Below are 27,386 nucleotides of genomic sequence, written 5' to 3'. Positions count from 1 at the left end.
ATTTTGGTAACTTTCTTCCCAAATTGAGCACGCTACTAGAGCCGCTACACGTGCTCCTATGCAAAGGTCACGAATGGGTCTGGGGGGACAGCCAGGAAAGGGCTTTTAATAGAGCACGCAATTTGTTATGTTCCAACACTCTGTTAACACTATACGACCCATGTAAGAAACTTGTGTTAACGTGCGATGTGTTATCCTATGGTGTCGGGTGTGTGTTGCAGCATGTCAATGTCAAGGGTCAGTTACAGCCGGTAGCTCATGCCTCCAGGAGTCTGTCCCAGGCAGAAAGGGGTTACAGGATGGTAGAAAAGGAGGTGCTCGCATGTGTATATGCTGTAAAGAAAATGCACCAGTACCGGTTTGGCAGGAAATTTGAGCTGGAGACAGATCACAACCCCCTAACGTCCCTTTTGGCCGACAACAAGGCCATAAATGCGAATGCATCGGCCCGCATACAGAGGTGGGCACTTACGTTAGCCTATGACTACACAATTCGGCACAGACCAGGCACCAAAAACTGTGCCGATGCACTCAGCAGGCTCCCACTAGCCACCACTGAGGGGGCTACCGAGCATACTGCTGAGATGGCCATGGCTGTTGAAGCTTTCGAATGCGAAGGCTCACCCGTGATAGCCCGTCAGATTAAAGTCTGGACAAATATTGTCTCTAGTCAAGAAATGTGTCCTGAATGGGGACTGGGCAGCCACGTACAGGGCATGCCCTGAGGAATTTAAACCATTTCACAGGCGCAGGGATGAACTCTCGGGCAGAGAGGTGTTCATAGAGAACTCCACAATGAGCACCCGGGCATTGTCATGATGAAGGCAATTGCCAGGTCACACATTTTGTGGCCAGGGATAGACGCAGATCTGGAACTTTGTATTCGCAGGTGTGACACGTGTGCCCAGCTGGGCAATACGCCCAGGGAAGCCCCCCTTAGCCCCTGGCCATGGCCCGCCAAGCCTTGGTCACGCATCCATGTGGACTACGCAGGTCCTCTCATGGGAAAAATGTTTTTGGTTGTAGTAGACGCCTACTCCAAATGGATCGAGTATGACATTTTAAATTCAAGCACATCCTCTGCCACGGTAGAAAGTCGACGGGCAATGGTCGCCGCCCATGGTCTACCAGACATCTTGGTCAGCGACAATGGCCCGTGCTTCACAAGCACTGAATTCCAGGACTTCATGGCAGACAATGGAATTAACCATGTTAGAACGGCACCGTTCAAGCAGGCCTCAAACGGCCAGGCAGAACGAGCAGTGCAGATAATCAAACAGGGGACGCTCAGAATCCAAGGGGGTTCCCTACAAAGACGCTTATCACGCCTCCTGTTGGCCTATAGTTCCCGACCACACTCGCTCACAGGGGTTCCACCCGCAGAGCTGCTAATGAAAAGGACGCTCAAGACCCGGCTATCCCTTATACACCCCACCATGAAAGAAATTGTCGAGAGCAGGCACCAGCCACAATATGACTACCATGACAGGAATGCGAGGGCGCGATGTATTGATGTAAATGATCCTGTTTTTGTCCTCAACTATGCTGCAGGGCCCAAATAGCTCACAGGCACTGTGATTGCCAAAGAGGGAAATAGGATTCTGGTAGTTAAACTTACCAATGGACAAATCTGCCGCAAACACGTGGATCAAACAAAAAGGAGGTTCAGCAACCCCATAGAAGAAGCAGAGGAAGAACACGATGTAGAGTTCACTCCACCACAGGTGACCGAAACCAAAGGGAGGAGAGCCCAATCAATGTGGGCAGTCTGGATAGGCCTGAGGCACCGCAAACAGCAGACACTCAGGCCAGCGCCCAACAACCGGAGCCCCAACTCAGGCGCTCTACAAGAGAGCATAAACCACCAGAGAGACTCAACCTGTGATCCCAATAAGACTTTGCGGGGGAGGTGATGTCATGCACTAAACCAGCATTGTAACCCATGTATAATCTGACCTAAGTTGTACACTGTGAGAACAATGACCACTAGGTGGGAGACACTCCTAACCTGGACCTTCAGGTACAAAAGGGGAAGCTCCACCCACCTTCATCACTTGAGTGCTAAGGAATAAAGGACAAGTCACAGACTGATCTTCTCTCAAGCATGAGCCTCGTGTGCATTTATACTGTATAGTGAGGACCTATCAACCATGTGCCTTAATTTTGCACACTAATCTCTTGTGTGGGATCTTGTCAAAAGCCTTTTGAAAGTCCAAATACACCACATCCACTGGTTCTCTCTTGTCCACTCTATGCGTTACATCCTAAAATAATTCGAGAAGATTTGTCAAGCATGATTTCCCTTTCATAAATCCATGCTGACCTGGACTGATCCCGTCACTGCTTTCCAAATGCGCTGCTATTACATCTTTAATAATTGATTCCAACATTTTCCCCACTACTGATGTCAGGCTAACCGATCTATAATTCCCTGTTTTCTCTCTCCCTCCTTTTTTAAAAAGTGGGGTTACATTAGCTACCCTCCAGTCCATAGGAACTGATCCAGAGTCGATGGAATGTTGGAAAATTATCACCAATGCATCCACTATTTCTAGGGCCACTTCCTTAAGTACTCTGGGATGCAGACTATCAGGCCCCGTGGATTATCGGCCTTCAGTCCCATCAATTTCCCGAACACAATTTGCTGACTAATAAGGATTTCTTTCAGTTCCTCCTTCTTGCTAGACCCTCGAACCCCTAGTATCTCCGGAAATACTAGGGCAGGAGATATTAGAGCAGGTGACCAAAAGCTTGGTCAAAGAGTTAGGTTTTAAGGACCGCCTTAAAGGAGGAAAGAGAGGTAGAGAGGCAGAGAGGTTTAGGCAGGGAATTCCAGAGCTTCGGGCCTAGGCAACAGAAGGCACAGCCACCAATGCTGGGGCGAAAGAAATCGGAGATGTGCAAAAGGCCAGAATTGGAGGAGCGCAGAATTTCCAGCATTTTTGGTTTCCATATCAGCTTCCAACATCTAATTTTTTTCCTTTTTTATCTCTCCATCTGGTTATTATATGTGCAGTTGGGAGTTATATATATTTAATTTTGACCTTTTGCATAAAATAAACTTGGAATTATTTTTAAGGAAGCAGCTGGTTTAAAGCATGGTGCAGCTATTAAACAGGCCCAGTTTGGTAGGAAATCCTGACTGGGTGTTACAGCTATGAGGTCAATCCTTTGTCCTTCACAGGATGTAGTATCAGTAATGTACGATAACCTTCTACATTGTGTCAACACTCCTGACGGAAAGTGTGTGGGTGGGAATGGGATAGTGTTACTCACGTGATGTTTCTGCTTTTGAAGCAATAGCAGCAACCAACTCATTCTTCACCTATTGTCCAAACAAGGAACATAACATAAGAACATAAGAACATAAGAAATAGGAACAGGAGTAGGCCATATGGCCCCACGAGCCTGCTCCGCCATTCAATAAGATCATGGACTCAGCTCCACTTCACTGCCCGTTCCACATAACCCCTTATCGTTTAAGAAACTGTCTATTTCTGTCTTAAATTTATTCAATGTCCCAGCTTCCACAGCTCTCTGCGGCAGTGAATTCCACAGATTTACAATCCTCTGAGAGAAGAAATTTCTCCTCATCTCAGTATTAAATGGGCGGCCCCTTATTGTAAGATCATGCCCTCTAGTTCTAGTCTCCCCCATCAGTGGAAACATCCTCTCTGCATCCACCTTGTCAAGCCCCCTCATAATCTTATACGTTTCGATAAGATCATCTCTCATTCTTCTGATTCCAATGAGTAGCGGCCCAACCTACTCAATCTTTCCTCATAAGTCAAACCCTCATCTCCAGAATCAACCAAGTGAACCTTCTCTGAACTGCCTCCAAAGCAGAGTGGTCACTGGCTCAGATCAACAAGCTTTTGTAAACATATTCTGCAGCAGAAGAAACTGAGGAATAATTGTATTCTTAAAAATGGAATCAAAAAATTCTCAGTAACAGCAAAAGATATGTTCAGTCAAAAGAGTAATTTTATTATAGCAGAGTACTGGCACTAGTGTATACAGCTATAATCCATGAGGGAGCTGTGGAAGCTGCACTCCAAGCACCTGATGCCAAATGTTCGATTTTAAATTGTGCAGTTAGGATACTATACTGCAAACTCTTATGTGGCAGAAACCTTTTGAATCTCGTGACTGCATTTACAGTTTATCACCCTGAATAGATTGAATGTTTGCCTGCACGACAGCAATAGTTCATAGTGCAAAGCATTTTGAGGTGTTTCAACATGATAAGGCACTTCATAAATACAAGTATTATTTTCACTACAATGGAGAGAAATTCTCTCGTTACTAATCAGGCCTGCCATTTTGAATGTGGATTTCAAGCGGCAGTTCACGCTGTTTTACCACAAGCATCATAGTCGTGGTCCTGCATTTTCTCGGACTTTCTGCTGCTGCACCACCATAACTTCACCGGACGTGCGGAGGAAACCCCGTTTATTGAGTTTCACTGCACTTCAATGGAAGTTATGACAGTGCAGCATAATAAAGTCTGAGGAATTCAGGGATAAATCTGATGAACAAAGAACAATGCAGCAGTTTTAAACCTGTAGGTTTAAGCATCCCTACCACCCATCCACCCCACCCCATATCGCCAAGTGATTGTGAGATCCAGTCGGTGAGGAGGGAGAAATGTCTCTGGGAGGAAAGGGTTGAGTCTTGCTATGAAAAGATTGGATGGTGTCCCTGTGAAAAAGATGGAGAGAGTGCCTTTGTGAAGGGGTAAAAAAAAATGGCTTAATAAAGGGAGAGACAATGTGGCTTTGTGTAAAATGAGGGAGAGAACCTCTGTGCAAACAAAGAGGGGGAGTGAGTTGCCTTTGTGTAGGAGGAGGATACTTTTGTATTTAGTTCATCATGAATACTAATAGTTACAGAGTAAATGGTCACAATTTGTTTCTATTTCATCAAAAGATGTCCTGGTATAATAAAGATTGAGAACTGCTGCACTAGTAGTTAAGGGCCTCACCAAGTGTAGCAGTAAGCTATATTGGTCAGAAAGTTGTTGAATTAGCTCATCTCAGTATCAACAGGAATCAACCAATCCAGCACCCTAAGCTAGAGAGGAGATAACCCAGCTTTCGTTCCCAATCTTGATCATTATCCAGTGACTCCACCTGGAAATTCCCAGTGTGTGGGTTTTAAATATGAACTGGATTGGGTTTGGCAGTGACACACCACTCCTCTCCCCGCTGCCCCCACACCATCCCCTGTCCCTCCCCAAATGGTTAAATACCTTCCAAGATCAAATGCCTTGCTGGGGGTAATTCTAAAGTGGGGTTTAGAAATTCAAAAAACTGGAACCCGACCCCATCTCTCCTACAATGCGTCCACTTCCGGTTTTTATTGGAGATGAGTTGGGGTGAGCGACTAAACTGCTCTCATGAGGCGGGTCTGTAATTTAAATATTTTAATGAGGCTGCGTGCCCCCACTTTATCAAGAGTTTTACTTTTATCGCCTGGAGGCCAGGTTTTCTGGGCCTTGGGAGGTGAGGTGGGCCGGATCCATCAAGTAAGTACTTTTACAGCACTGCTTATGGGCCAAGAAGAGCAGGACTGCTTCCCCCGTACCCACCACAGCCCACCAAGCTAACCTGCTTCCCTCCCCTCCCCAGGAACGGACCCCCGATGTCCAACTCACTTTCCTCTGGATCCAATCTCCAACTCCTCCTCCGATGACCAACGCCCCCCCCCCCCGCGATGTCCGACTTACCTTTGCTCTGCTCATCAGCTTCATTCCAGCTCGACCGTCAACATGCCTCTCAATCTGACTGCCTGCGGCTGGGAAAACCATGCAAAAATTTAAAATAGGTCCTGCCCTAAAATTTGGCGGGATCTCCGGGAAACCCATACTTGTGGGTTACTTGGCCACTAAATCATATAATGATTCACAGTTAATGTTTCACAGTTAGCTTCTGAATTAATAAGAAATGTTTTTTTTTACCGTTGCTGATAAGAGAGCAAGAGCCTGAATTTGGAGGACTTCATCACACGGAACTATTTTCTCCTCTGCTGATCTTTGCACTGAACTGAAAAAAAAGTGGAAAATCCATTAATTCTTCATTTCATTCTGTGTTTATTTAGTTTGGAGCAGTATAAAATGCTTTGCTCTCTGCTTGGAGCACATAGAAGGATATCATCTTATGACTTTTTGTTTCTCATCCTAAAGGCCAAAGTGCAGAAACATTTTTATGTTCATTTACACTTTTTAAGCTGGTTAGCAATACCATACAGCTTCGATGAACAAACATTTCCTCAGACTCCATAATGCTTAAAGCAATAATGTTTTCATATAATGCATTGTTGGCTGCACAATTTTTAATTCAAATGACAAAATAGCAGATTCCAATTTTTAAAGAAGGTGTCCATTTGTGACAAGCTTGCAACTAATCACAAATAAATTGGGTTCTGTGAACAATGAGGTCTAGTAACAAATATAAACAAGACCGAGGTAATGGCTCTATTCCACTTTCCATCAACATTGGCTGTAACAGTTTTTAATATGATGATGGTCCTTTTCATCATCTGACATGCATTTCAGTCAGCTAACAAATATTCAAATGAGCACTGACAAAAAAATGATTTGATTTTCATGTTGTTTTAGAAACAACTTTCATAAACCTCAATAATGATTTTAGCATTTATGACATTTCATTCCAAGCATAAAAATAATACAATTTTCCAGGTATTGTATTGTGTTGATGTAAGCAACCATAATTTGAGACAGTCCCATTTTAGCCAAGCTCTGGGGGGACTTTTCTAGGTTCAAAGGTTGTTGAGAGATATAATGTATGTCCCAGTTATAATGAATGCTTGTTGTTGGCTATGTGACACTAACACATTATTGCCTCACATTAACTATCGTGCAACGTTTGAAACAATTGATCAGTCCACTATACAACCATTCAATTTTTAATGGCTCAATAGAGTTGACTATCACCTCGTCTTTTGCATCAAGAGAAACTTCATCAGCAGTGGGAAACTGGGAGTCAGGTCTGTGTACAATATTTGAGAATATGTGCATGGAACTCTGGTTCTTCCAATCAGCAGTGATGTGGGAAAGCAGAATAACCATGTCCACCTCCCCATTGATATAGAAACGTGGCCAGCACTGCAGTACTTGTTGCGGTATAAATAAGGAATAAGAACAGTTTTAAACACAATTTAAAAATCTGTCAAATATTACTTTTTCATAAGCGTAATTTTTTATTGGATTTTGATGTTACAGAGCATTGGAGTATTTTGAACCCATTAATAATTTTTTTGTGAGATCACTCTATTGAGTATTTGTACCACTAATTGCATGCATTGATCATCTATATATAAATCAGAAAGACAATGGCTTGTGCAGTATCATCATCATAGGTAGTCCCTCGAAATCGAGGAAGACTTGCTTCCGCACTAAAAGTAGTTCTTTGGTGACTGAACAGTCCAATATGGGAATTACAGTCTCTGCCACAGGTGGGACAGACAGTCGTTGAAGGGAAGGGTGGGTGGGGAGTCTGATTTGCCGCACGCTCCTTCCGCTGCCTGCGCTTGTTTTCTGCATGCTCTTGGCGATGAGACTCGAGGTGCTCAGCGCCCTCCCGGATGCACTTCCTCCACTTAGGGTGGTCTTTGGCCAGGGACTCCCAGGTGTCAGTGGGGATGTTGCATTTTATCAAGGAGGCTTTGAGGGTATCCTTGAAACGTTTCTTCTGCCCACTTGGGGCTCGCTTGCTGTGTTGGAGTTCTGAGTAGAGCGCTTGCTTTGGGTGTCTTGTGTCAGGCATGCAAACAATGTGGCTCGCCCAACTGAGATGGTCAAGTGTAGTCAGTGCTTCGATGCTGGGGATGCGTCTGTCCTCCCAGGGGACTTGAAGGATCTTGCGGAGACATCGTTGGTGGTATTTCTCCAGCGATTTGAGGTATCTACTGTATATGGTCCACGTCTCTGAGCCATACAGGAGGGCGGATATCACTACAGCCCTGTAGACCATGAGCTTGGTGGCAGATTTGAGGGCCTGATCTTCGAACACTCTCTTCCTCAGGTGGCTGAAGGCTATGCTGGTGCACTGGAGGCAATGTTGAACCTCATTTTCGATGCCTGCCCTTGCTAATAATAGGCTCCCGAGGTATGGAAAGTGGTCCACGTTGTACAGGGCCATGCCGTGGATCTTGATGACTGGGGGGCAGTGCTGTGTGGTGGGGTCAGGTTGGTGGAGGACTTTTGTCTTAAGGCTGTTTAATGTAAGGCTCATGCTTTCATACACCTCAGTGAAGATGTTGACTATGACTTGGAGTTCAGTCTCTGAATGTGTGCAGACACAAGTGTCATCCGCTTACTGTAGTTCGACGACAGAGGTTGGGGTGGTCTTGGATCTGGCCTGGAGATGACGAAGGTTGAACAGGTTCCCACTGGTTCTGTAGTTTAGTTCCACTCCAGCGGGGAGCTTGTTCAGTGTGAGGTGGAGCATTGCAGAGAGGAAGATCGAGAAGAGGGTTGGCGCAATGATGCAGCCCTGCTTGACCTTGGTCCGGACGTGGATTGGGTCTGTGATGGATCCATTGGTCAGGATCATAGCTTGCATGTCATTGAGAAGCAGGTGGAGGATGGTGACAAACTTTTGGGGGCAGCCGAAACGGAGGAGGATGCTCCATAGTCCCTCGCGGTTGACAGTGTCAAAGGCATTTGTAAGGTCAAAGGCGGCCAAATACAAGGGTTGGTGCTGTTCCCTGCATTTTTCTTGCAACTGTCGTGCTGTAAAGATCATGTCCGTTGTGCCCCGTAGTGGACGGAATCCGCACTGTGACTCCGGGAGGAGCTCCTCAGCCACAGGGAGAAGACGATTGAGGACGATTCTAGCGGCGACTTTCCCAGTGGCTGATAATGGGGAGATTCCTCTGTAGTTGCCGCAGTCGGACTTGTCCCCTTTTTTAAAGATGGTCACGATTACTGTATCTTTGAGATGTCCCGGCATGAGATGAGAGAGATGAGGTCATGCATTCATGCCAATAGAGCCTCTCCACGCCATACTTTAGTGCCTCAGCGACGATTCCATCCGCTCCCGTTGCCTTGTTGTTCTTGAGCTGGTGGATGGCCTTTTCTACCTCATGCAAGGCTGGGGTTTTGCTGAGATGGTGGCGGGTAGCATGCTGCGGGATGGAGTCGAGGACACTCGAGTCAAAGGAAGAGTCTCGGTTAAGGAGATCTTCGAAGTGCTCCTTCCAGCGGGTCCTGACTGCCTCGGTGTCCTTGATTAGTGTCTCCCCGTTCTTGGCCAGCAGTGGGGTGGGGCCTTGAGTGCTTGGGCTGTAGGTGGCCTTGACTGCGGTGAAGAATCCTCACACATGATGGCTGTCGGTCAGCTGCTGAATCTCCTGTGCTTTCTTCACCCACCATCTATTCTTTCGGTCGTGGGATTTTTGTTGGACCTCGGCCTTAAGTCGTCTGTAATGCTGCTTTGCTGCTCCCGAGTTGGGTTGTTGTTTTAGGTTCAGAAATGCCTAGCGCTTGCAATTTATTAACTCTTGGATCTCCTGGTCATTCTCATGAAACCAATCCTGGTGTTTCCTGGTTGAGTGACTGAGCGTCTCTTCACAGGCACTGGTTATGGTGACCTGGAGGGCAGAACAAGCGCTGTGGGTATTCTGTGTCTCGGGGTCATCAAAGGTCGGCAGGTTAGCAGTGAGGCGCTGGCTGTATAGGGCTCTCTTTGCTTGGTCTTTGAGTGCCCCGGCATTGATTATTTTGCGGCACTGCTTCTGCTGCTGTCGCCGCTTTGGGACTATGTTGATGTTGATGATGGAACGGATTAGGCGGTGATCTGTCCAGCAGTCGTCAGCAGCTGTCATGGCGCAGGTGATGCGCACATCCTTGCGATCCCTGGCTTGAACGATGACATTGTCGAGCAGGTGCCAGTGTTTGGAGCAAGGGTGTTGCCACGATGCCTTGTACTTGTCCCTCTTTTGGAACAGGATGTTAGTGATGCAGTAACAACCGATGTGCAAATACTACATTTTATCTGAAATAGTTACTTTTGTTGGTCATCCCGTTTCCTGGTAGGTTAACTTACTTTATAAAATGTTATCCTGGCCTACCAAAAACCTCCATGTATGCTCAAGCTGAGATTCTCTGGGTATAACAGCCTGTGGTATCTCACCCAAGTGGCTATTTTGTATATGTGCACCTAGATGTCTGAGGGGTCATTTTATAAAATCATGGTCCCAGGTGGGAGCCTTGCCTGCTAGAATCACACATCTGAAATATTGGCATGCCATTAAAATTAAGGGATGAAAAATCATGGATCCAGATGCGTGAATTACAGCAATGCACACCCAGCTTACCCTGCATCATGTTAATCAGCTATTTTACCATGATGGACTCCATAGCTGAGTCGGCTACACAAGTACTCTTCACAGCAAACCCCGAAGCATGCCATCTCCCAGTTGGTGCAAAATATCTACCAAAGAATTGAAATGTGAGGTAGTGGTGGTGGGGGGTAAAGTAAATGTAATCGGTACGTGGGTCACGCATCCCATTGAAAGTTGTTATGTAAACATTCCAATGGATTCTTATGTTAAAATGCTCATAAAATGTGGCATTTCTCATGATTTTTCCCTCCCTAAACCTCTCTATCTCGCTACCTTTCTCTCTTCCTTTTGTTCACCTGTGCTAATAGCTCCTTATGTGGTTTGGTGTCAAATTTTGTTTGGTAGTCGCTCCTGTGTGGTGCCTTGGGACATTTTATTTCGTTAAAAGCACTATACAAATGCAAGTTGTTGATATAGTTTTTTTTTTAAATGTTCATGGGATATGGGCGTCGCTGGCAATGGCAGCATTTATTGCCCATCCCTAAATGCCCTTCAGAAGGGGGTGGTGAGCCATCTTCTTGAACCGCTGCAGTCCGTGTGGTGAAGGTACTCCCACAATGCTATTAGGTAGGGAATTCCAGGATTTTGACCCAGCGCCAATGAAAGAACGGTGATATACTTCCAAGTCAGGATGGTGTGTGACTTGATGGTAACTTTCAGGAGGTGATGTTCCCATGCGTCTGCTGCCCTTGTCCTTCGAACTGGTAGAGATCACAGGTATGGGAGGTGCTGCCGAAGAAACCTTGGTGAGTTGCTGCAGTGCACAGTGCAACCACGGTGCGCCGGTGGTGGAGGGAGTGAATGTTTATGGTGGTGGATGGGGTGCCAATCAAGCATTTTTATTTTCCAGGATTGTATCGGGCTTCTTGAGTGTTGTTGGAACTGCACTCATCCAAGCAAATGGAGAGACTTCCTTCACACCCTGACTTGTGCCTTGTAGATGGTGGAAAAGCTTTGGGGAGTCAGGAGGTGAGACACTTGCCACAGAATACCCAGCCTCTGACCTGCTCTTGTGGCTAGTTCAGTTATGTATCTGGTCAATGGTGACCCCCAGGATGTTGATGGTAGGGGATTCAGCAATGGTAATGCCATGAAATGTCAAATGGCGGTGTTTAGATTCTCTCTTGTTGGAGATAGTCGTTGCATTACACTTGTGTGGCGTGAATGATACTTTCCATTTATCAGGTCTTGTTGCATGCGAGCATGGGCTGCTTCATTATCAGGAGAGTTGCAAATGTAACTGAACATTGTGCAATCATCAGCGAGCATCCCCACTTCTGACCTTATAATGGAGAGAAGTTCATTGATGAAGCAGCTGAAGATGGTTGGGCCTAGCACACTGCCCTGAGGAACACCTACAGTGATGTCCTGGGGCTGAGATGATTGACCTGCAACAAAATCATAACCAGCTTCCATTATGCTAGGTATGGCTCCAGCCTGTGGAGAATTTCCCCTCCTGATTCTCATTGTAATGTATGCACCTGTGTGTAAGAATAAAAGTGTTTAGTAATGACAAAATTGATTCTATGTATGTAAAAATGTTGAAAGTGTAGATTATATGGAAAGGCTGCAGTTTGAAGAGATAACATGGATACCTTCCCCAAGTTCATGTCTCCATGGCTTTGAAACTCACCAAACGAGAAAAGATGTTAATTGGAAAGCCATTAACCTAATCAAGGTATGGCACTGGGTCCTCCAGACAGACACGTGTGTGAGGAGAGCCAATAAAGAACTGCCCTGGTACCAAGACCTAATCCTGGAGCTTTCTGAGGAACAATGGACTAAAGGGATATAAAAACCCAAGCACAGATTGCTCTTTCTCTTTTTCTCTCCTGAGCACACGGCAAACCGCCTGCTCAAGACCAGCCGAAACAGCAGGCCGTGTGCTCAGCCAGAGGAAAGTAACGTATACCTTATTATAAATCATTATTGTAACATTGTATCTGTTGTAACCAAGTTGATCCGTAGGATAGCTGATGACTGCTGATAGATGTGCATGTGTGTGTGTTTAATAAACTATTCCAAATTGTTTTAAAAGAATCAGTCGCTGTCAATTTAATGCCAGAGATTTAGAAATCTTACAAATTGGGGGCTCGTCCAGGATCTGACGAGACAGCTTTTGATGATTCTTTTGAACAATTGGAAATTTCGGGATTTGCGATTTTAACCTATGTTGCGAAGTATAAACTATAAACACTTAAACAGATCGGGTCTCGATAGTTGGAACTGTTTAAGTGGGGACCCACCTGTAGTTATATTTAAAAGACACAGGATGAAGGGATCGGTCATGAAAAGAGAACCAACAAAAGGGAATGTTGGGATAGTTTTTCAGGAGAAGTTATCCAAAATGGTATCCATAACGGACATAGAAGAGTTACAGGCATGGGCACCGTACTTCCATAAGAGCCAACATGCGTCCTTTGGGGAGCTTGTGGCATTTATCCAGGAGAAAGTAGATCAAGAAAAGCTAAGGCCAAAACGGGCAAATGGTCTCTTGGCATTCAGTGCATTTTATTGTGCCCGGAGAGATGAGGAATTAATGAGGCACGATGCCAAAGTGATCCAAGATTTAAAAGAACAAAGGGCAAAAGAGATACAGGATTTAAAAGAATTGCAAGTAAAAGAGATTCAACTAAAAGAAAAAGAGCATCAAGGTATAAAACAACAAAAGGAAGAAGGCCTCCAACTTGTGAAGCAGTTAAAAGAGAGAGAAATACAGCGTTTAAGACAAGAGATTGGTCGATTAAACCACAGTATTGGGCAATTAGAAAGAGGGGCCGAACAGGCAGCTTCATTGCTACAACAACAAAGCCTCTCAAATTTAAATGCCACAGCAAGCATCGTTGAAACAAATGAAAACAAATTAGAGTTAAAAAATATATAAATTGGAAAACTTGGGGCTCCAGCAAGAGATAGAAGATGCTAGGGGAGCATTAAGGGAAGTAATTTAAAAAAACACATCGGGAGGCAGATCACTCCCAGTGCCAACTAGAAATAGCGAGGCTAAAAAGTAAATTATGAGAGCAGAAGATCCTGGTATCCGCAGTAACATTGCGAGCCATAACAGAGACAGCAGAAGGGGATAAGGGGGAGACCGATTGGGAAGAGGAAGGCAGTCAGTATAATCCTCAGGGTGGTGGTGTGGGATGGGATACCTCAGAGACACAAGAGCCAATCGTAGCCATAGTAACCACTTCTTTACGACGTAATACACACGGTCATATCACCAGTAACCATACCAACTCACGGCCCATAACTAGTGCTGACGCCACGGCATGTAGCCATGAGTTGGGGCCCATTAATGATGGAGACGACCCACTGGAAGTTAATAGGAGGTGGGCAAATTTCAGGAGGGCTCACCCCGAGTTGGAAGAGAGAGACTTAACACGAGGCCTCTGATTGGCCTGTTCCATTTCCCTAAAAGATAATCTGCCAGACGCAGTCCTCCAGCCTGGCGCAGCAGCCGATGCACTCATGACCGAGCTCCGAAACCATTTAGGGATCCAAAACTTGAACTTAGTAGCTCTGCTTAATCAGACCAAGCAGCGCCCAGAAGAGACCCCTTGAGCCTTCAGTAATCGCCTGTACGATATCTATCAACGTATGCAGAACCAGGCACCCGCAAATGCTGCAGTAGGAAAGAATCAGGAACAATTTAAATCGATGTTCCTGACCCAACTCCACTCTTTAGTTAAAATCATAGCCATAGGCATAGCCATGAGGCCCACCAATCAGTGGACAGATATAGAGACCAGCGCTCAAATAACCTGGGAGATGGTAAAAGACCAGTGAAAGGTGAAGTCACCACCCACTGCAAATAAACCAGTGTCAATGGTGGAGGGATCTCAAAACTACTCCTTTCAGGGACAGTGCTTTAATTGTAAGAAGGTAGCCACCTAGCAAAAGATTGCAGCAGACCCAGACGGGCACCAAACCACAATGCAACGCATAGATACCTCCCAAGGGATGAAACCAAATCCTCTGGGATGGAATAACAATTTGCACAGTTAGTAACCCTTCCAAAGAAGGACGAATCCAAGCCCTCTGGGACAGATCAACGATTGGACCAGTTGATAACCCTCATACAAACCCAAATTGCCATGGGGAGGATGCAAAATCATTTACTGGTGCACACAATCACCGATGCACACTCATTAAACATAGAAACATAGAAAATAGGTGCAGGAGTAGGCCATTTGGCCCTTCGAGCCCGCACCGTCATTCAATAAGATCATGGCTGATCATTCCCTCAGTACCCCTTTCCTGCTTGCTCTCCATACTCCTTGATCCCCTTAGCCATAAGGGCCATATCTAACTCCCTCTTGAATATATCCAATGAACTGGCATCAACAACTCTCTGCGGCAGGGAATTCCACAGGTTAACAACTCGCTGAGTGAAGAAGTTTCTCCTCATCTCAGTCCTAAATGGCCTACCCCTTATCCTAAGACTGTGTCCCCTGGTTTTGGACTTCCCCAACATCGGGAACATTCTACCCGCATCTAACCTGTCCTGTCCCATCAGAATCTTAAATGTTTCTATGAGATCCCCTCTCATCCTTCTAAACTCCAATGCATAAAGCCCCAGTTGATCCAGTCTCTCCTCATATGTCAGTCTAGCCATCCCGGGAATCAGTCTGGTGAACCTTCGCTGCACTCCCTCAATAGCAAGAACATCCTTCCTCAGATTAGGAGACCAAAACTGAACACAATATTCCAGGTGAGGCCTCACCAAGGCCCTGTACAACTGCAGTAAGACCTCCCTGCTCCTATACTCAAATCCCCTAGCTATGAAGGCCAACATACCATTTGCCTTCTTCACCGCCTGCTGTACCTGCATGCCAACTTTCAATGACTGATGTACCATGACACCCAGGTCTCATTGCACCTCCCCTTTTCCTAATCTGCCGCCATTCAGATAATATTCTGCCTTCGTGTTTTTGCTCCCAAAGTGGATAACCTCACATTTATCCACATTATACAGCATCTGCCATGCATTTGCCCACTCACCTAACCTGTCCAAGTCACCCTGCAGCCTCTTAGCATCCCCCTCACAGTTCACACCACCACCCAGTTTAGTGTCATCTGCAAACTTGGAGATGTTACACTCAATTCCTTCATCTAAATCATTGATGTATATTGTAAAGAGCTGGGGTCCCAGTACTGAGCCCTGCGGCACTCAACTAGTCACTGTCTGCCATTCTGAAAAGGACCCATTTATCCCGACTCTCTGCTTCCTGTCTGCCAACCAGTTCTCTATCCACGTCAGTATATTACCCCCAATACCATGTGCTTTCATTTTGCACATCAATCTCTTGTGTGGGACCTTGTCAAAAGCCTTTTGAAAGTCCAAATACACCACATCCACTGGTTCTCCCTTGACAACTCTACTAGTTACATCCTCAAAAAATTCCAGATTTATCAAGCATGATTTCCCTTTCATAAATCCATGCTGACTTGCACCGATCCTGTCACTGCTTTCAAAATGCGCTGCTATTTCATCCTTAATAATTGATTCCAATATTTTCCCCACTACTGATATCAGGCTAACCGGTCTATAATTACCCGCTTTCTCTCTCCCTCCCTTTTTAAAAAGTGGTGTTACATTAGCTACCCTCCAGTCCATAGGAACTGATCCAGAGTCGATAGACTGTTGGAAAATGATCACCAATGCATCCACTATTTCTAGGGCCACTTCCTTACTTACTCTGGGATGCAGACTATAGGGCCCCGGGGATTTATCGGCCTTCAATCCCATCAATTTTTCTAACACAATTTCCCACCTAATAAGGATATCCTTCAGTTCCTCCTTCTCACTAGACCCTCGGTCCCCTAGTACTTCCGGAAGGTTATTTGTGTCTTCCTTCGTGAAGACAGAACCAAAGTATTTGTTCAATTGGTCTGCCATTTCTTTGTTCCCCATTATAAATTCACCTGAATCTGACTGCAAGGGACCTACGTTTGTCTTCACTAATCTTTTTCTCTTCACATATCTATAGAAGCTTTTGCAGTCAGTTTTTATGTTCCCGGCAAGCTTCTTCTTGTACTCTATTTTCCCCCTCTTAATTAAACCCTTTGTCCTCCTCTGCTGAATTATAAATTTGTCCCAGTGCTCAGGTTTGCTGCTTTTTCTGGCCAATTTATATGCCTCTTCCTTGGATTTAACACTATCCTTAATTTCCCTTGTTAGCCACGGTTGAGCCACCTTCCCCCTTTTATTTTTACACCAGATAGGGATGTACAATTGCTGATGTTCATCCATGTGATCTTTAAATATTTGCCATTGCCTATCCACCATCAACCCTTTAAGTATCATTTGTCAGTCTATTCTAGCCAATTTACGCCTCAAACCATCGAAGTTACCTTTCCTTAGAGAGACCCATTCAAGGGTCGACCCTATGACAGGGTTCGACCCCCAAAGATTAGTCGGAAGTGGGGTTCCAATGTGATGGTAGCGGGAGACCAGTAGTCCTTGTTGTCTTAAAAGGGGGCAGGCAGCAGATTATGTTTATCGATACTGGCTCAGCCGTTACCATCATTCACACCCCATACCCTGAACACCATTCTTCGGCGGGCAAGGGTTGTATCACCCTTAAAGGGTTTAATGGTGATACAACCACTGCGTATATAGGCCACTGAATTTCAGTTGGGAGGCCTCACCTGTAAGGTACCAGCACCGATGCTGATGACCACCCCCGATGGAAGGGGAATTGTAGGGACTGATGTGTTAGATCAGTATGGCGCAGTGACTGTGTTTGGATGGGATTGAGAGATAAGAAAGGAGTGATAGAAATTTCAGATATTCATTCGGTTTTTGCTATTAAAAAGCCATCTGAGTATGACCCTCCGGGGAGCGAAAATGAAGCTGTGGCAAAACTAATTCAGGAATACCTAGCAGTGTTTGCCACATGCAAGCATAAGTGTGGAAAAATGGCAGGTGAGGAATCTATTGAGGGACCCCCCCCCCCACTCATTCACTAAACAGTACCCCAACCCAAGGGAGAGTCACGCTTACATCCGAGACACCATAAAATCCCTAGTCGAGCAGGGTGTTATTAGGATAGGCACTTTCACGACCAATTCACCCACATGGCCGGTTAAAAAGCCTGATAGCAGCTGGCGACTGACTATTGATTACAGAAAGTTAAATTCTGTAACACCAGCCTGCTCACTGGTAGTAAGAGAAACTCCCACCATATTATCTCAAATTCCTGCTGGTTCCAAGTAATTCTCATCCCTCGACATCACCAATGGATTCTGGAGTACCCCTATTAAGAGGGAAGACCAGTACAAATTTGCGTTCACATTTGAGGACCAAAGCTACACCTGGACATGCCCGCCTCAGGGGTTCCACAAAGCCCCCACGATATTCCACAAAAGAATGGCTGCAATTTTAAAAGACTTTTCCCGCTCTAACTACTTGCTGCAGTACGTAGATGACCTACTGCAGGCAACCGACAGCATGGAGGAGCATCTGTCCCCCTTCCTCAACCAAAATCCTGGGCTCCCCATACCATACCAGCCACTGTCCCTAACTCAGATGAGCAGTTGCTGATGTTCAAAAGAAAGCCAAACACCTGCCCGGTGGTGTGTGTTCCACCAGAGAGGGGTCAGGAACTGCTCTCCCTCTTTCACTCCCACCCCACAGCAGGGCATTATTCGGCCCTGGTAACCTATAAGGTAGCATAGAAACATAGAAAATAGGTGCAGGAGCAGGCCATTCAGCCCTTCTAGCCTGCACCGCCATTCAATGAGTTCATGGCTGAACATGAAACTTCAGTACCCCCTTCCTGCTTTCACGCCATACCCCTTGATCCCCCGAGTAGTAAGGACTTCATCTAACTCCCTTTTGAATATATTTAGTGAATTGGCCTCAACTACTTTCTGTGGTAGAGAATTCCACAGGTTCACCACTCTCTGGGTGAAGAAGTTTCTCCTTATCTCGGACCTAAATGGCTTACCCCTTATCCTTAGACTGTGACCCCTGGTTCTGGACTTCCCCAACATTGGGAACATTCTTCCTGCATCCAACCTGTCCAAACCCGTCAGAATTTTAAACGTTTCTATGAGGTCCCCTCTCACTCTTCTGAACTCCAGTGAATACAAGCCCAGTTGATCCAGTCTTTCTTGATAGGTCAGTCCCACCATCCCGGGAATCAGTCTGGTGAATCTTCGCTGCACTCCCTCAATAGCAAGAATGTCCTTCCTCAAGTTAGGAGACCAAAACTGTACACAATACTCCAGGTGTGGCCTCACCAAGGCCCTGTACAACTGTAGCAACACCTCCCTGCCCCTGTACTCAAATCCCCTCGCTATGAAGCACCCACAGCTTGGTGGCCTTCCATGAGGGAAACAATCAACCAATACGTGACACGATGCCTACCGTGCCTGCAACACAATCCTCCCGCATGCACTAACTGAGCCTTGCTTCAAAGCACACCCCCCACCTCAAGGGCCATGGACTCGCCTCCAGATAGACTTCATTGGGCCACTTCCTCAGGCTCAAGGCAATTTTCAGCATGCCCTAGTGGTGGTGGATCAATTCACTAAATGGATCGAATCATTCCCCTGCCACTCCAACACTGCAATCACAGCAGCCAAAACACTATTGAATCATGTGTTTTGTAGGTGGGGAGTACCAGTACAAGTGGACAGCGATCAAGGTTCACACTTTACCGGTTAAAATTTTACCCACTTGTAGGAAATGTTGGGGATAAAACACAAATTACATATTGCTCACCAGCCCCAGTTGTCCGGAGGGGTCGAAAGGGGGAACAGGACCCTCAAGTTAATGTTAAAAAAGTTGTGCACGGACCACCCCACTCAATGGGCTAACATGCTGCCAATGTGCATAATGGCAATGAGGTCCACACCTCATAGAACAACAGAGGTTTCCCCATATCAGGCCATGATGGGGAGGCTCATGAGAACACCAGGCCAGCTAACACTAACAGGGATGAGTCCCCTGACAATGAAACCATGTAGTTCCAAGTGGCTGGAACAAGTGGTAGATCACACCGATCAGATCAATCGATTTGTGGCCACCAAATTGGGGAAGTCAAAAAGACAAATTAAAAAGTACTTTGACAAGAAAGTACGTCCCTTTGAATACGAGGTGGGAGACTCAGTAATGATTCCAAATTATAGGAAAAGAAGCTGCCTTTGAGCCCAGGTGTTGGGGACCGCATAAGATTTTAGACCGATTGAACCCCGCGGTTTATTTGATTCAGTTACTGGGGGAAAAGGGCGTTAAGTACAAGAAGTGGTTTCACATTAATCAGTTAAAAACTGCCAAAGAGTAAACACTGCACTGATCTTGTTTCCCACAGACCATGTTACGGATCCTCAGGATTGTCAGGACGATACTGGTCATGACCGAAGCCGAGGAAAGATGGAGAAGCGGGAGCTGCAGCATGACTCATCAACATCGGTCAATCATCAATGTGCTTTTAGAAGCGATGGTGCACTGAAGATACGGGAAGGGGAGCGTTATGTATGAATAAAGAGTCTGACTGGATACTGTGAGCTCAAAGTCAAGTGTGACCTTAGTCTGTTATTGCGACTCTCCAGAGTACCTCTCCAGCCTGTGAGGCCTCCTTAAGGACTCTCTTGGGATTATGAGATCCCTTGGTAATCCAGGGGATGAGCCCTCTTGTGGCTGTACAAAGTATATACAAGGTTACATATATAATGACATTCGGCCCCCCACCGGCCCCGCCAAAGTCAATAGTGTAACTATTTACAAGGTGAGACGATCTGGGGCCCTTCTTGCCCTGGTTGATCGTCTCGGTGTTGTTGGATCAATTGTTGGACCCTTACTGGGCTGCTGTGCAGCTGGCCTTGCTGGGCTGCCTGGTGTGTTGGGTCCTGCTGGGCTGCTGTGGATGATGGGTCCTGCTTCGTGGTCAACCATGGTGCCGGTTGCCACTGGTGTATATGTTGGGGCATCAAAAAAGGTTGGGTCCAAGGTGGGTTGCTCAGGATAGACTGTGAATCTGAGTTTGATTTGGACCAAGTGTTTCCACTGAATGAGTCCATTTGAAAGTTTGACCCGAAACACCCTGCTCCTATCTTTGGCCACGATAGTGCCGGGGAGCTGGGAATTATTGTCCATAATTCAATACAAAATGGAGGGTTATTGATTTCAATCTCGCGTGACACATTTGCGCTATCATGGTATGTACTTTGCTGAAGCCACCTGCTCTCTACCTGTTTATGTAGATCAGGGTGAACTAACGAGAGCCTTGTCTTAAGTGCTCTTTTCATGAGCAGTTCAACAGGTGGAATCCCAGCTAGCAAGTGAGTCTCGCGTGGTAGCTAAGCAGCACTCGGGATAGGCGAGTCTGCAGTGAGCCTTCAGTTACCCTCGTTAAGCCTTGCTTGATAGTTTGCACTGCTCTTTCTGCCTGACCATTGGATGCTGGTTTGAACGGGGCAGATGTGACATGTTTGATCCCGTCATGAATTCTTTGAACTCGGCACTGGTAAAACATGGCCCGTTGTCGCTCACAAGGACATCGGGTAGTCCGTGCGTGGCAAACATGGCCCGTAGACTTTCAGTGGTGGCAGTGGATGTGCTTGCCGACATTATCTCACATTCAATCCATTTGGAGTACGCATCTACAACCACAAAGAACATTTTACCCAAGAATGGGCCTGCATAGTTGACATGGACCCTAGACTACATTTTGGAGGGCCAAGACCATAAACTTAGTGGCGCCTCCCTGGGTGCATTACCTAGCTGCGAGCATGTGTTACATCTGTGAACACAGGACTCTAAGTCCGCATTGATACCGGGCCACCACACGTGGGATCTGGCTATCGCTTTCATCATTACGATGCCTGGGTGGGTACTGTGGAGGTCACTGATGAAGGTGTCTCTGCCCTTCTTGGGAACCACTACCCGATTTCCCCACAGAAGGCAGTCTGCCTGTATAGACATTTCATCTTTGCGCCACTGGAACAGCTTTATCTCTTCCTGCATTTCCACTGGGACACTGGACCAGCTCCTGTGAAGCACACAGTTTTAAACTAGGGACAGTCAGGGGTCCTGGCTCATCCAGGTTCTAATCTGTCAGGCTGTGATTGCTCACTCTCAAATGCTTCTGTAGCCATCACTAAATCTGCTGGCTGCGCCATTTCCACCCCCGTGGTGGGCAATGCAGCCTACTGAGAGCATCGGCACAGTTTTCTGTGCCTGGCCTGTGAAGGCCAACGTGACAACGTGAGCGCCCATCTCTGGATGCGGGCCGATGCATTAGTATTTATCCCCTTACTCTCGGAAAACAGGGATATAAGTGGCTTATGGTCAGTTTCCAATTCAAATTTTAGCCCAAACAAATATTGATGCATTTTCTTTACCCCATAGACACACGCTAATGCTTCTTTTTCAATCATGCTGAAGGCTCTCTCAGCCTTAAACAGACTCCTGGATGCATAAGCAACCAGTTTCACTTTTCCGAAATGATTAGCTTGTTGCAATACACACCCGACGCCATACGACGACGCATCACATGCTAGTACCAAACGCTTACATGGATCATATAACACAGGCAATTTGTTTGAGCGTAACAATTTTCTAGCTTTTATAAAGACATTTTCTTGACTTTTGCCCCATACCCATTCATCTCCTTTACGCAGTAAGGTGTGCAGTAGTTCTAACAGTGTGCTGAGACCCGATACGAAGTTACCAAAATAGTTCAGGGGTCCTAGAAACGACCGCAGCTCCGACACGTTCTGTGGCCTCGGTGCGTTCTCGATTGCCTCCGTCTTCGAATTGGTGAGCCTGATGCTGTCCGCCACGATTCTTCTCCCCAGGAACTCCACTTCGGGCGCCAGTAAAACGCACTTCGAACGTTTTAACCTGAGCCCCACGCGGTTGAGTCGACTAAGAACCTCCTCCAGGTTCTGCAGATGCTCATTTGTGTCCCGACCTGTAACCAAAATGTTGTTCCGGAAGACCACCGTGTGCGGGACCGACTTCAGTAAGCTTTCCATGTTTCTCTGGAATATCGCCACGGCTGCTGGAATTTCAAACGGGCATCTGCTATAAATGAAGAGACCCTTGTGCGTGTTGAGGCAGGTGAGGGCCTTCGATGATTCCTCCAACTCCTGCATCATGTAGGCCGAGGTCAAGTCCAGCTTCGTGAACATCTTTCCTCCCGCCAGCATAGCAAAAAGGTCATCGGCCTTCGGTAGTGGGTATTGGTCCTGCAGGGAGAAACGATTGATAGTTACTTTGTAATCACCACAGATTCTGACGGTGCCGTCTCCCTTGAGGACAGGAACGATCGGACTGGCCCACTCATTGAATTCGATTGGCAAAATGATGCCCTCTCTTTGCAGCCAGTCTAGCTTGATCTCTACCCTTTCTCTCATCATGTACGGTACTGCTCTCGTCGTGTGATGGATGGGTCGCGCCCCCGGAATTAGGTGGATCTGCACTTTTGCTCCTTGGAACATCCTGATGCCTGGTTCCAACAGTGAAGGGAACTTGTTTAAGACCTGGGCACACGAAGTGTCGTCAGAAAACGAGAGCGCTCAGACATCGTCCCAGTTCCAGCGTATCTTTCCCAGCCAACTCCTGCCAAGCATCGCCCGGTACCACCCAGAGTGGTAGCTTATGCAACGCTCAATCGTAAGAGACTTTTACAGTAGCACTGCCGTTTACGGGAATCAGTTCCTTTGTGTAAGTTCTCAGTTTTGTGCGAATTGGAGTCAAGACTGGCCTTGAGGCCTTGCTGCACCACGATCTTTCAAAAGTCTTTTTGCTCATAATGGACTGGCTCGCGCCCGTGTCCAGCTCCATTGACACTGGAGCTGGACACGGGCATTTAGTTCAGCCTTCAGCATTATCAGGGAACACTTTGTGGTGAATGTGTGCACCCCATATACCTCTGCCTCCTAGGTCTGAGGCTCTGGTTCATCGTGATCCACCATGGATCTGTCCTCCTCTGCAACATGATGGTTTGCAGGATTAACAGAATTTGCAGCTCACCTGCAAATACGTTGGAGGTGTCCTATTGTTCCACAGCCCTAGCAAACGTACCCTTTGAATCGGCATGAATGGAAACGATGATCACTCCCACAGCGCCAACAAAGTGTTAATGGCCTTGCATTCATCACCCTTGATGGTGGACTCTGAGACATCTGCAGACTTGCAGCTGCAGGCATGTGGGGCAGGCCCTATACGTTGCGGTTTGAAAACAACATCACTTTGTTCACAGTACTTGTAGCAGCATTAGTGTGCTGAGAGATTTGCTTAGTATTGTCAATCGTGGCAATGAATGCCTGGGCTATCGCTATGGCCTGCCTCAAGGTTGGGGTCACTACAGTCAACAGTTTGCAATGTGTCATTTCATGGCCAATGCCAAGTACGAAAAAGTCTCTGAGCATGTGCTCCAAATGTCCTTCAAATTCGCAATGTCCTGCAAGGCATCTTAGTTCTGCGACATAACTCGCCATTTCCTGGCCTTCAGACCTTTTGTAGGTGTAAAACCAGTACCTCGCCATCAGAACGCTTTCTTTTGGGTTCAGATGCTCCCGGACCAGTGTGCACAAATCATCATACGATTTCTCTGTGGGTTTCGCTGGAGCAAGCAGGTTTTTCATGAGGCCATATGTTGGCGCCCTGCAGACAGTGAGGAGAATCGCCCTTCGTTTGGCAGTGTTCGCTTCTCCTGCCAGCTCGTTGGCCATGAAGTATTGGACGAGTCGCTCCACGAAGATTTCCCAATCATCTCCCTCCGAGAATTTCTCCAGAATGCCCACTGTTCTCTGCACCGTTGGGTTCGTCATTTGTATCTCGTCGCCAGTTGTTATGTATGAATAAAAGAGTCTGACTGGATACTGTGAGCTCAAAGTAAAGTATGACCTTAGTCTTTTATTGCAGGTCTCCAGAGTACCTCTCCAGCCTGTGAGGCCTCCTTAAGTACCTGTGCTCCCAAGGGATTATGGGATCCCTTGGTACTCCGGGGGATGAGCCCTCTGGTGGTTGTACAAAGTATATACAAGGTTACATATATAACAGGGACAGTCTCCACTGGAGATATTATTGTACTACAGTAAACCTCCTACGTGTGGCATACAACTTATGAGGTGGGGACCAAGTCAGGCCATCCACTTTTTTTTCTCTCTCTCTCTAAGTTTAAAACCCATTATATAGTGGTCATCCACCTCACAGAAACATAAGCAGCAGAGCTATCAGAACCCTCTCAATGTTTATGATATGTGATCCCTGAGCAGATCAAACATATGAGGAGTCAATAAGGATATTTCCCCCTCAAGCTGGGGAGTTTGTAAGAATAAAAGTGTTTAGTAATGAAAAAATTGATTCTGTGTCCGTATAAATGTTGAAAGTGTAGATTATATGGAAAGGCTGCAGTTTGAAGAGACAAAATGGATACCTTCCCCAAGTTCATGTCTCCATGGCTTTGGAACTCACCAAACGAGAAAAGATGTTAATTGGGAAGCCATTAACCTAATCAAGGTATGGTACTGTGTCCTCCAGACAGACACATGTGTGAGGAGAGCCAATAAAGAACTGACCTGGAACTAAGACCCAACCCTAGGGCTTTCTGAGGAACAAGGGACTAAAGGGATATAAAAACCCAAGCATAGATTGCTCTTTCTCTTTTTCTCTCCTGAGCACACGGCAAACCACCCGCTCAAGACCAGCCGAAACAGCAGGCCGTGTGCTCAGCCAGCCAGCCAGAAGAAAATGACGAATACCTTATTATAAATCATTATTGTAACATTGTATCTGTTGTAACTAAATCGATCTGTAGGATAGCTGACGACTGCTGATAGATATGCATGTGTGTGTGTTTAATAAACTATTCCAAATTGTTTTAAAAGAATCAGTTGCTGTCAATTTAATACCAGAGATTTAGAAATCTTACATGTGAGTATGCGTTGGGAGTAGCTTCGCTAGTCACAGGATGTTCACAAGACTCAATAAAACCCCAGCCAGTTGGGTTCGGGGGATGCACGATGAGGTAGGTGGTTGTGAGCATAGTGGAAATGTTGGTAATGTGTAGTGTGATTGCTAATAAACCAACTAGTTCTTAATAGCAATGTGTTGCTATGAATTCTTAAGCAAAGAACCCATGAAGCAATTACACCCATTGGGCTAGAAATTGGTCTTTTGGCAATAGTGGTATTTTTCACCAAAAATACCGTTAAAATACCGCTATTTTTTAAAAGCCTAAAATTGGCAAAAAAATGTGCCCGACGGTAAAAATCGGCATTGCACGAGGATTCGCGGTGGAAACTACGGCTAGTCCAAGGCTAAAAATATAGGCCCTGGGAGGAAGGAAAACACAAAAAAAAAATTGCAAAAAGCAAAAAATAAACAATCACAAAACCTTCACAAGACACTTATCGAGCGAATCGCTGAAAAAGAATTAAAAAATAAAAATTTTAACTTACTTTTTTGCAGGTTTTTATTTTTCACCCAGAATACGGGTACGCCAAACAGCCAATTTAAACTGGTATCGTTTTTTTTCATTTTGCACGCGCAGTCCCTTTTTCAGAGGTATTTCAAAACCGCCGGTGCACAAATTTGGTCAATTTAGGTGAACATCTTCCATCAAAAAGGCGAAATACCACCAAAAAAACGGGCGCAAGGCTGGCCAATTTCTAGCCCATTGACTTCAATTTTACTCGGGCTCCTTGATGCCACTCTTGGTCAAATGCTGCATTGATGTCAAGGGCAGTCACTCTCACCTCACCTCTGGAATTTAGCTCTTTTGTCGATGTTGGGACCAGGGCTGTAATGAGGCCTGGAGCCGAGTGGTCCTGGCAGAACCCAAACTGAGCATCGGTGAGCAGGCTATTCGTGAGTAAGTGCCGCTTGATAGCACTGTCGATGATACCTTCCATCACTTTGCTGATAATTGAGAGTAGACTGATGGGGTGGTAATTGGATTGGATTTGTCCTGCTTTTTGTTTTCCACATTGTCGGGTAGATGCCAGTGTTGGAGCTGTATTGGAACAGCTTCGCTAGAGGCGCGGCTAGTTCTGGAGCACAAGTCTTCAGCACAACAGCCGGGATGTTATCGGAGCCCATAGCCTTTGCTGTATCCAGTGCACTCAGTCATTTCTTGATATCACGTGGAGTGAATCAAATTGGCTGATGACTGCCTTCAGTGATGGTAGTGACCTCAGGAGGAGGCCGAGATGGATCATCCTTCTGGCTGAAGATGGTTGCAAATGCTTCGGCTTGGAATGCCACTGAAGGCCTTGTTCTTTCACTATTAAATCTTTCTTCAGAATGTCAGGCAAGTGTTTGAATTTCAAATTTTCACTCTTTTTGTTCACTGCTCAACCCACACCTGAGTAAATGCTTCCATTACCTGTTTGGCAGCATTGGAGGAAACCTCTTTCCTGAGCCTAACTCCAAGGCGGTATCCCCACCTGTTAGCTTGCTTCAAATGGTTCTCACAATGGCTCTGTTCAGTCTGCTTCCATTGGACCCAGTACTCCTTTCTTCGTGCTTGCTACCATTTTCTACCTCTCCCCAGCCTCCCATCCTTCTCTACCTCCCCACTTCCTCTCCTGGCCTCTAATCATGCTATGCCTCCCCTCCACCTCTCCTCCCCAGCCCCCCCACCTCCCTCATGGTCTCCACCCCTTTCCTTTCCACTCTCGGCCTCTAACCCTACTCTACCTTACCCCTCACTCTTTCCCTGGTGACAAGTTATAGCTGCGCAGCCACTTCTCTGGACTCTAGCCCTGCTCTGGCATTTCAAATCTTACCTTCCCCCTGGGCCTGTAACTCTGCAGGACCTTCCATCCCAGCCCCCTCTACCCTCTCCCTCCTCTTCCAACCTCTAACTATGCTCTATCTTTCTTCCACCGCCCCAACCCCCCACCACCATCTCTAACCATAAACTACATTCCCCTAGCCCCAACACTTGCTCTACCATCCCCTCTGACCACATTCTGCCTCTCCACTACCCTTTTCTGGCCTCCAGTGTTGCAGTTCTCACATACTCCAGTCCAATTGTCCTCTCTAAAGC

The 27,386-nt window shown here is 46.3% G+C and overlaps 1 protein-coding gene across 1 annotated transcript in view; it reads right to left on the bottom strand.

Annotated features, from left to right (window-relative positions):
- Positions 1-27,386, bottom strand: part of LOC139264109 (rap guanine nucleotide exchange factor 5-like) — a 172,259-nt gene that overhangs the window by 143,995 nt on the left and 878 nt on the right. The window contains exons 2-3 of the mRNA XM_070880200.1: positions 5,960-6,044; positions 3,277-3,325 (exon numbers count right to left, since the gene is read on the bottom strand). Of these exons, the coding sequence (XP_070736301.1) occupies positions 3,277-3,325; positions 5,960-6,044 (134 nt within the window). The remainder of the gene's footprint in view (positions 1-3,276; positions 3,326-5,959; positions 6,045-27,386) is intronic.

The sequence above is a fragment of the Pristiophorus japonicus genome, chromosome 5 (assembly GCF_044704955.1).
Source record: "Pristiophorus japonicus isolate sPriJap1 chromosome 5, sPriJap1.hap1, whole genome shotgun sequence".
Taxonomy (NCBI): domain Eukaryota; kingdom Metazoa; phylum Chordata; class Chondrichthyes; family Pristiophoridae; genus Pristiophorus; species Pristiophorus japonicus.
This window is presented reverse-complemented; position numbering and strand designations above follow the sequence as displayed.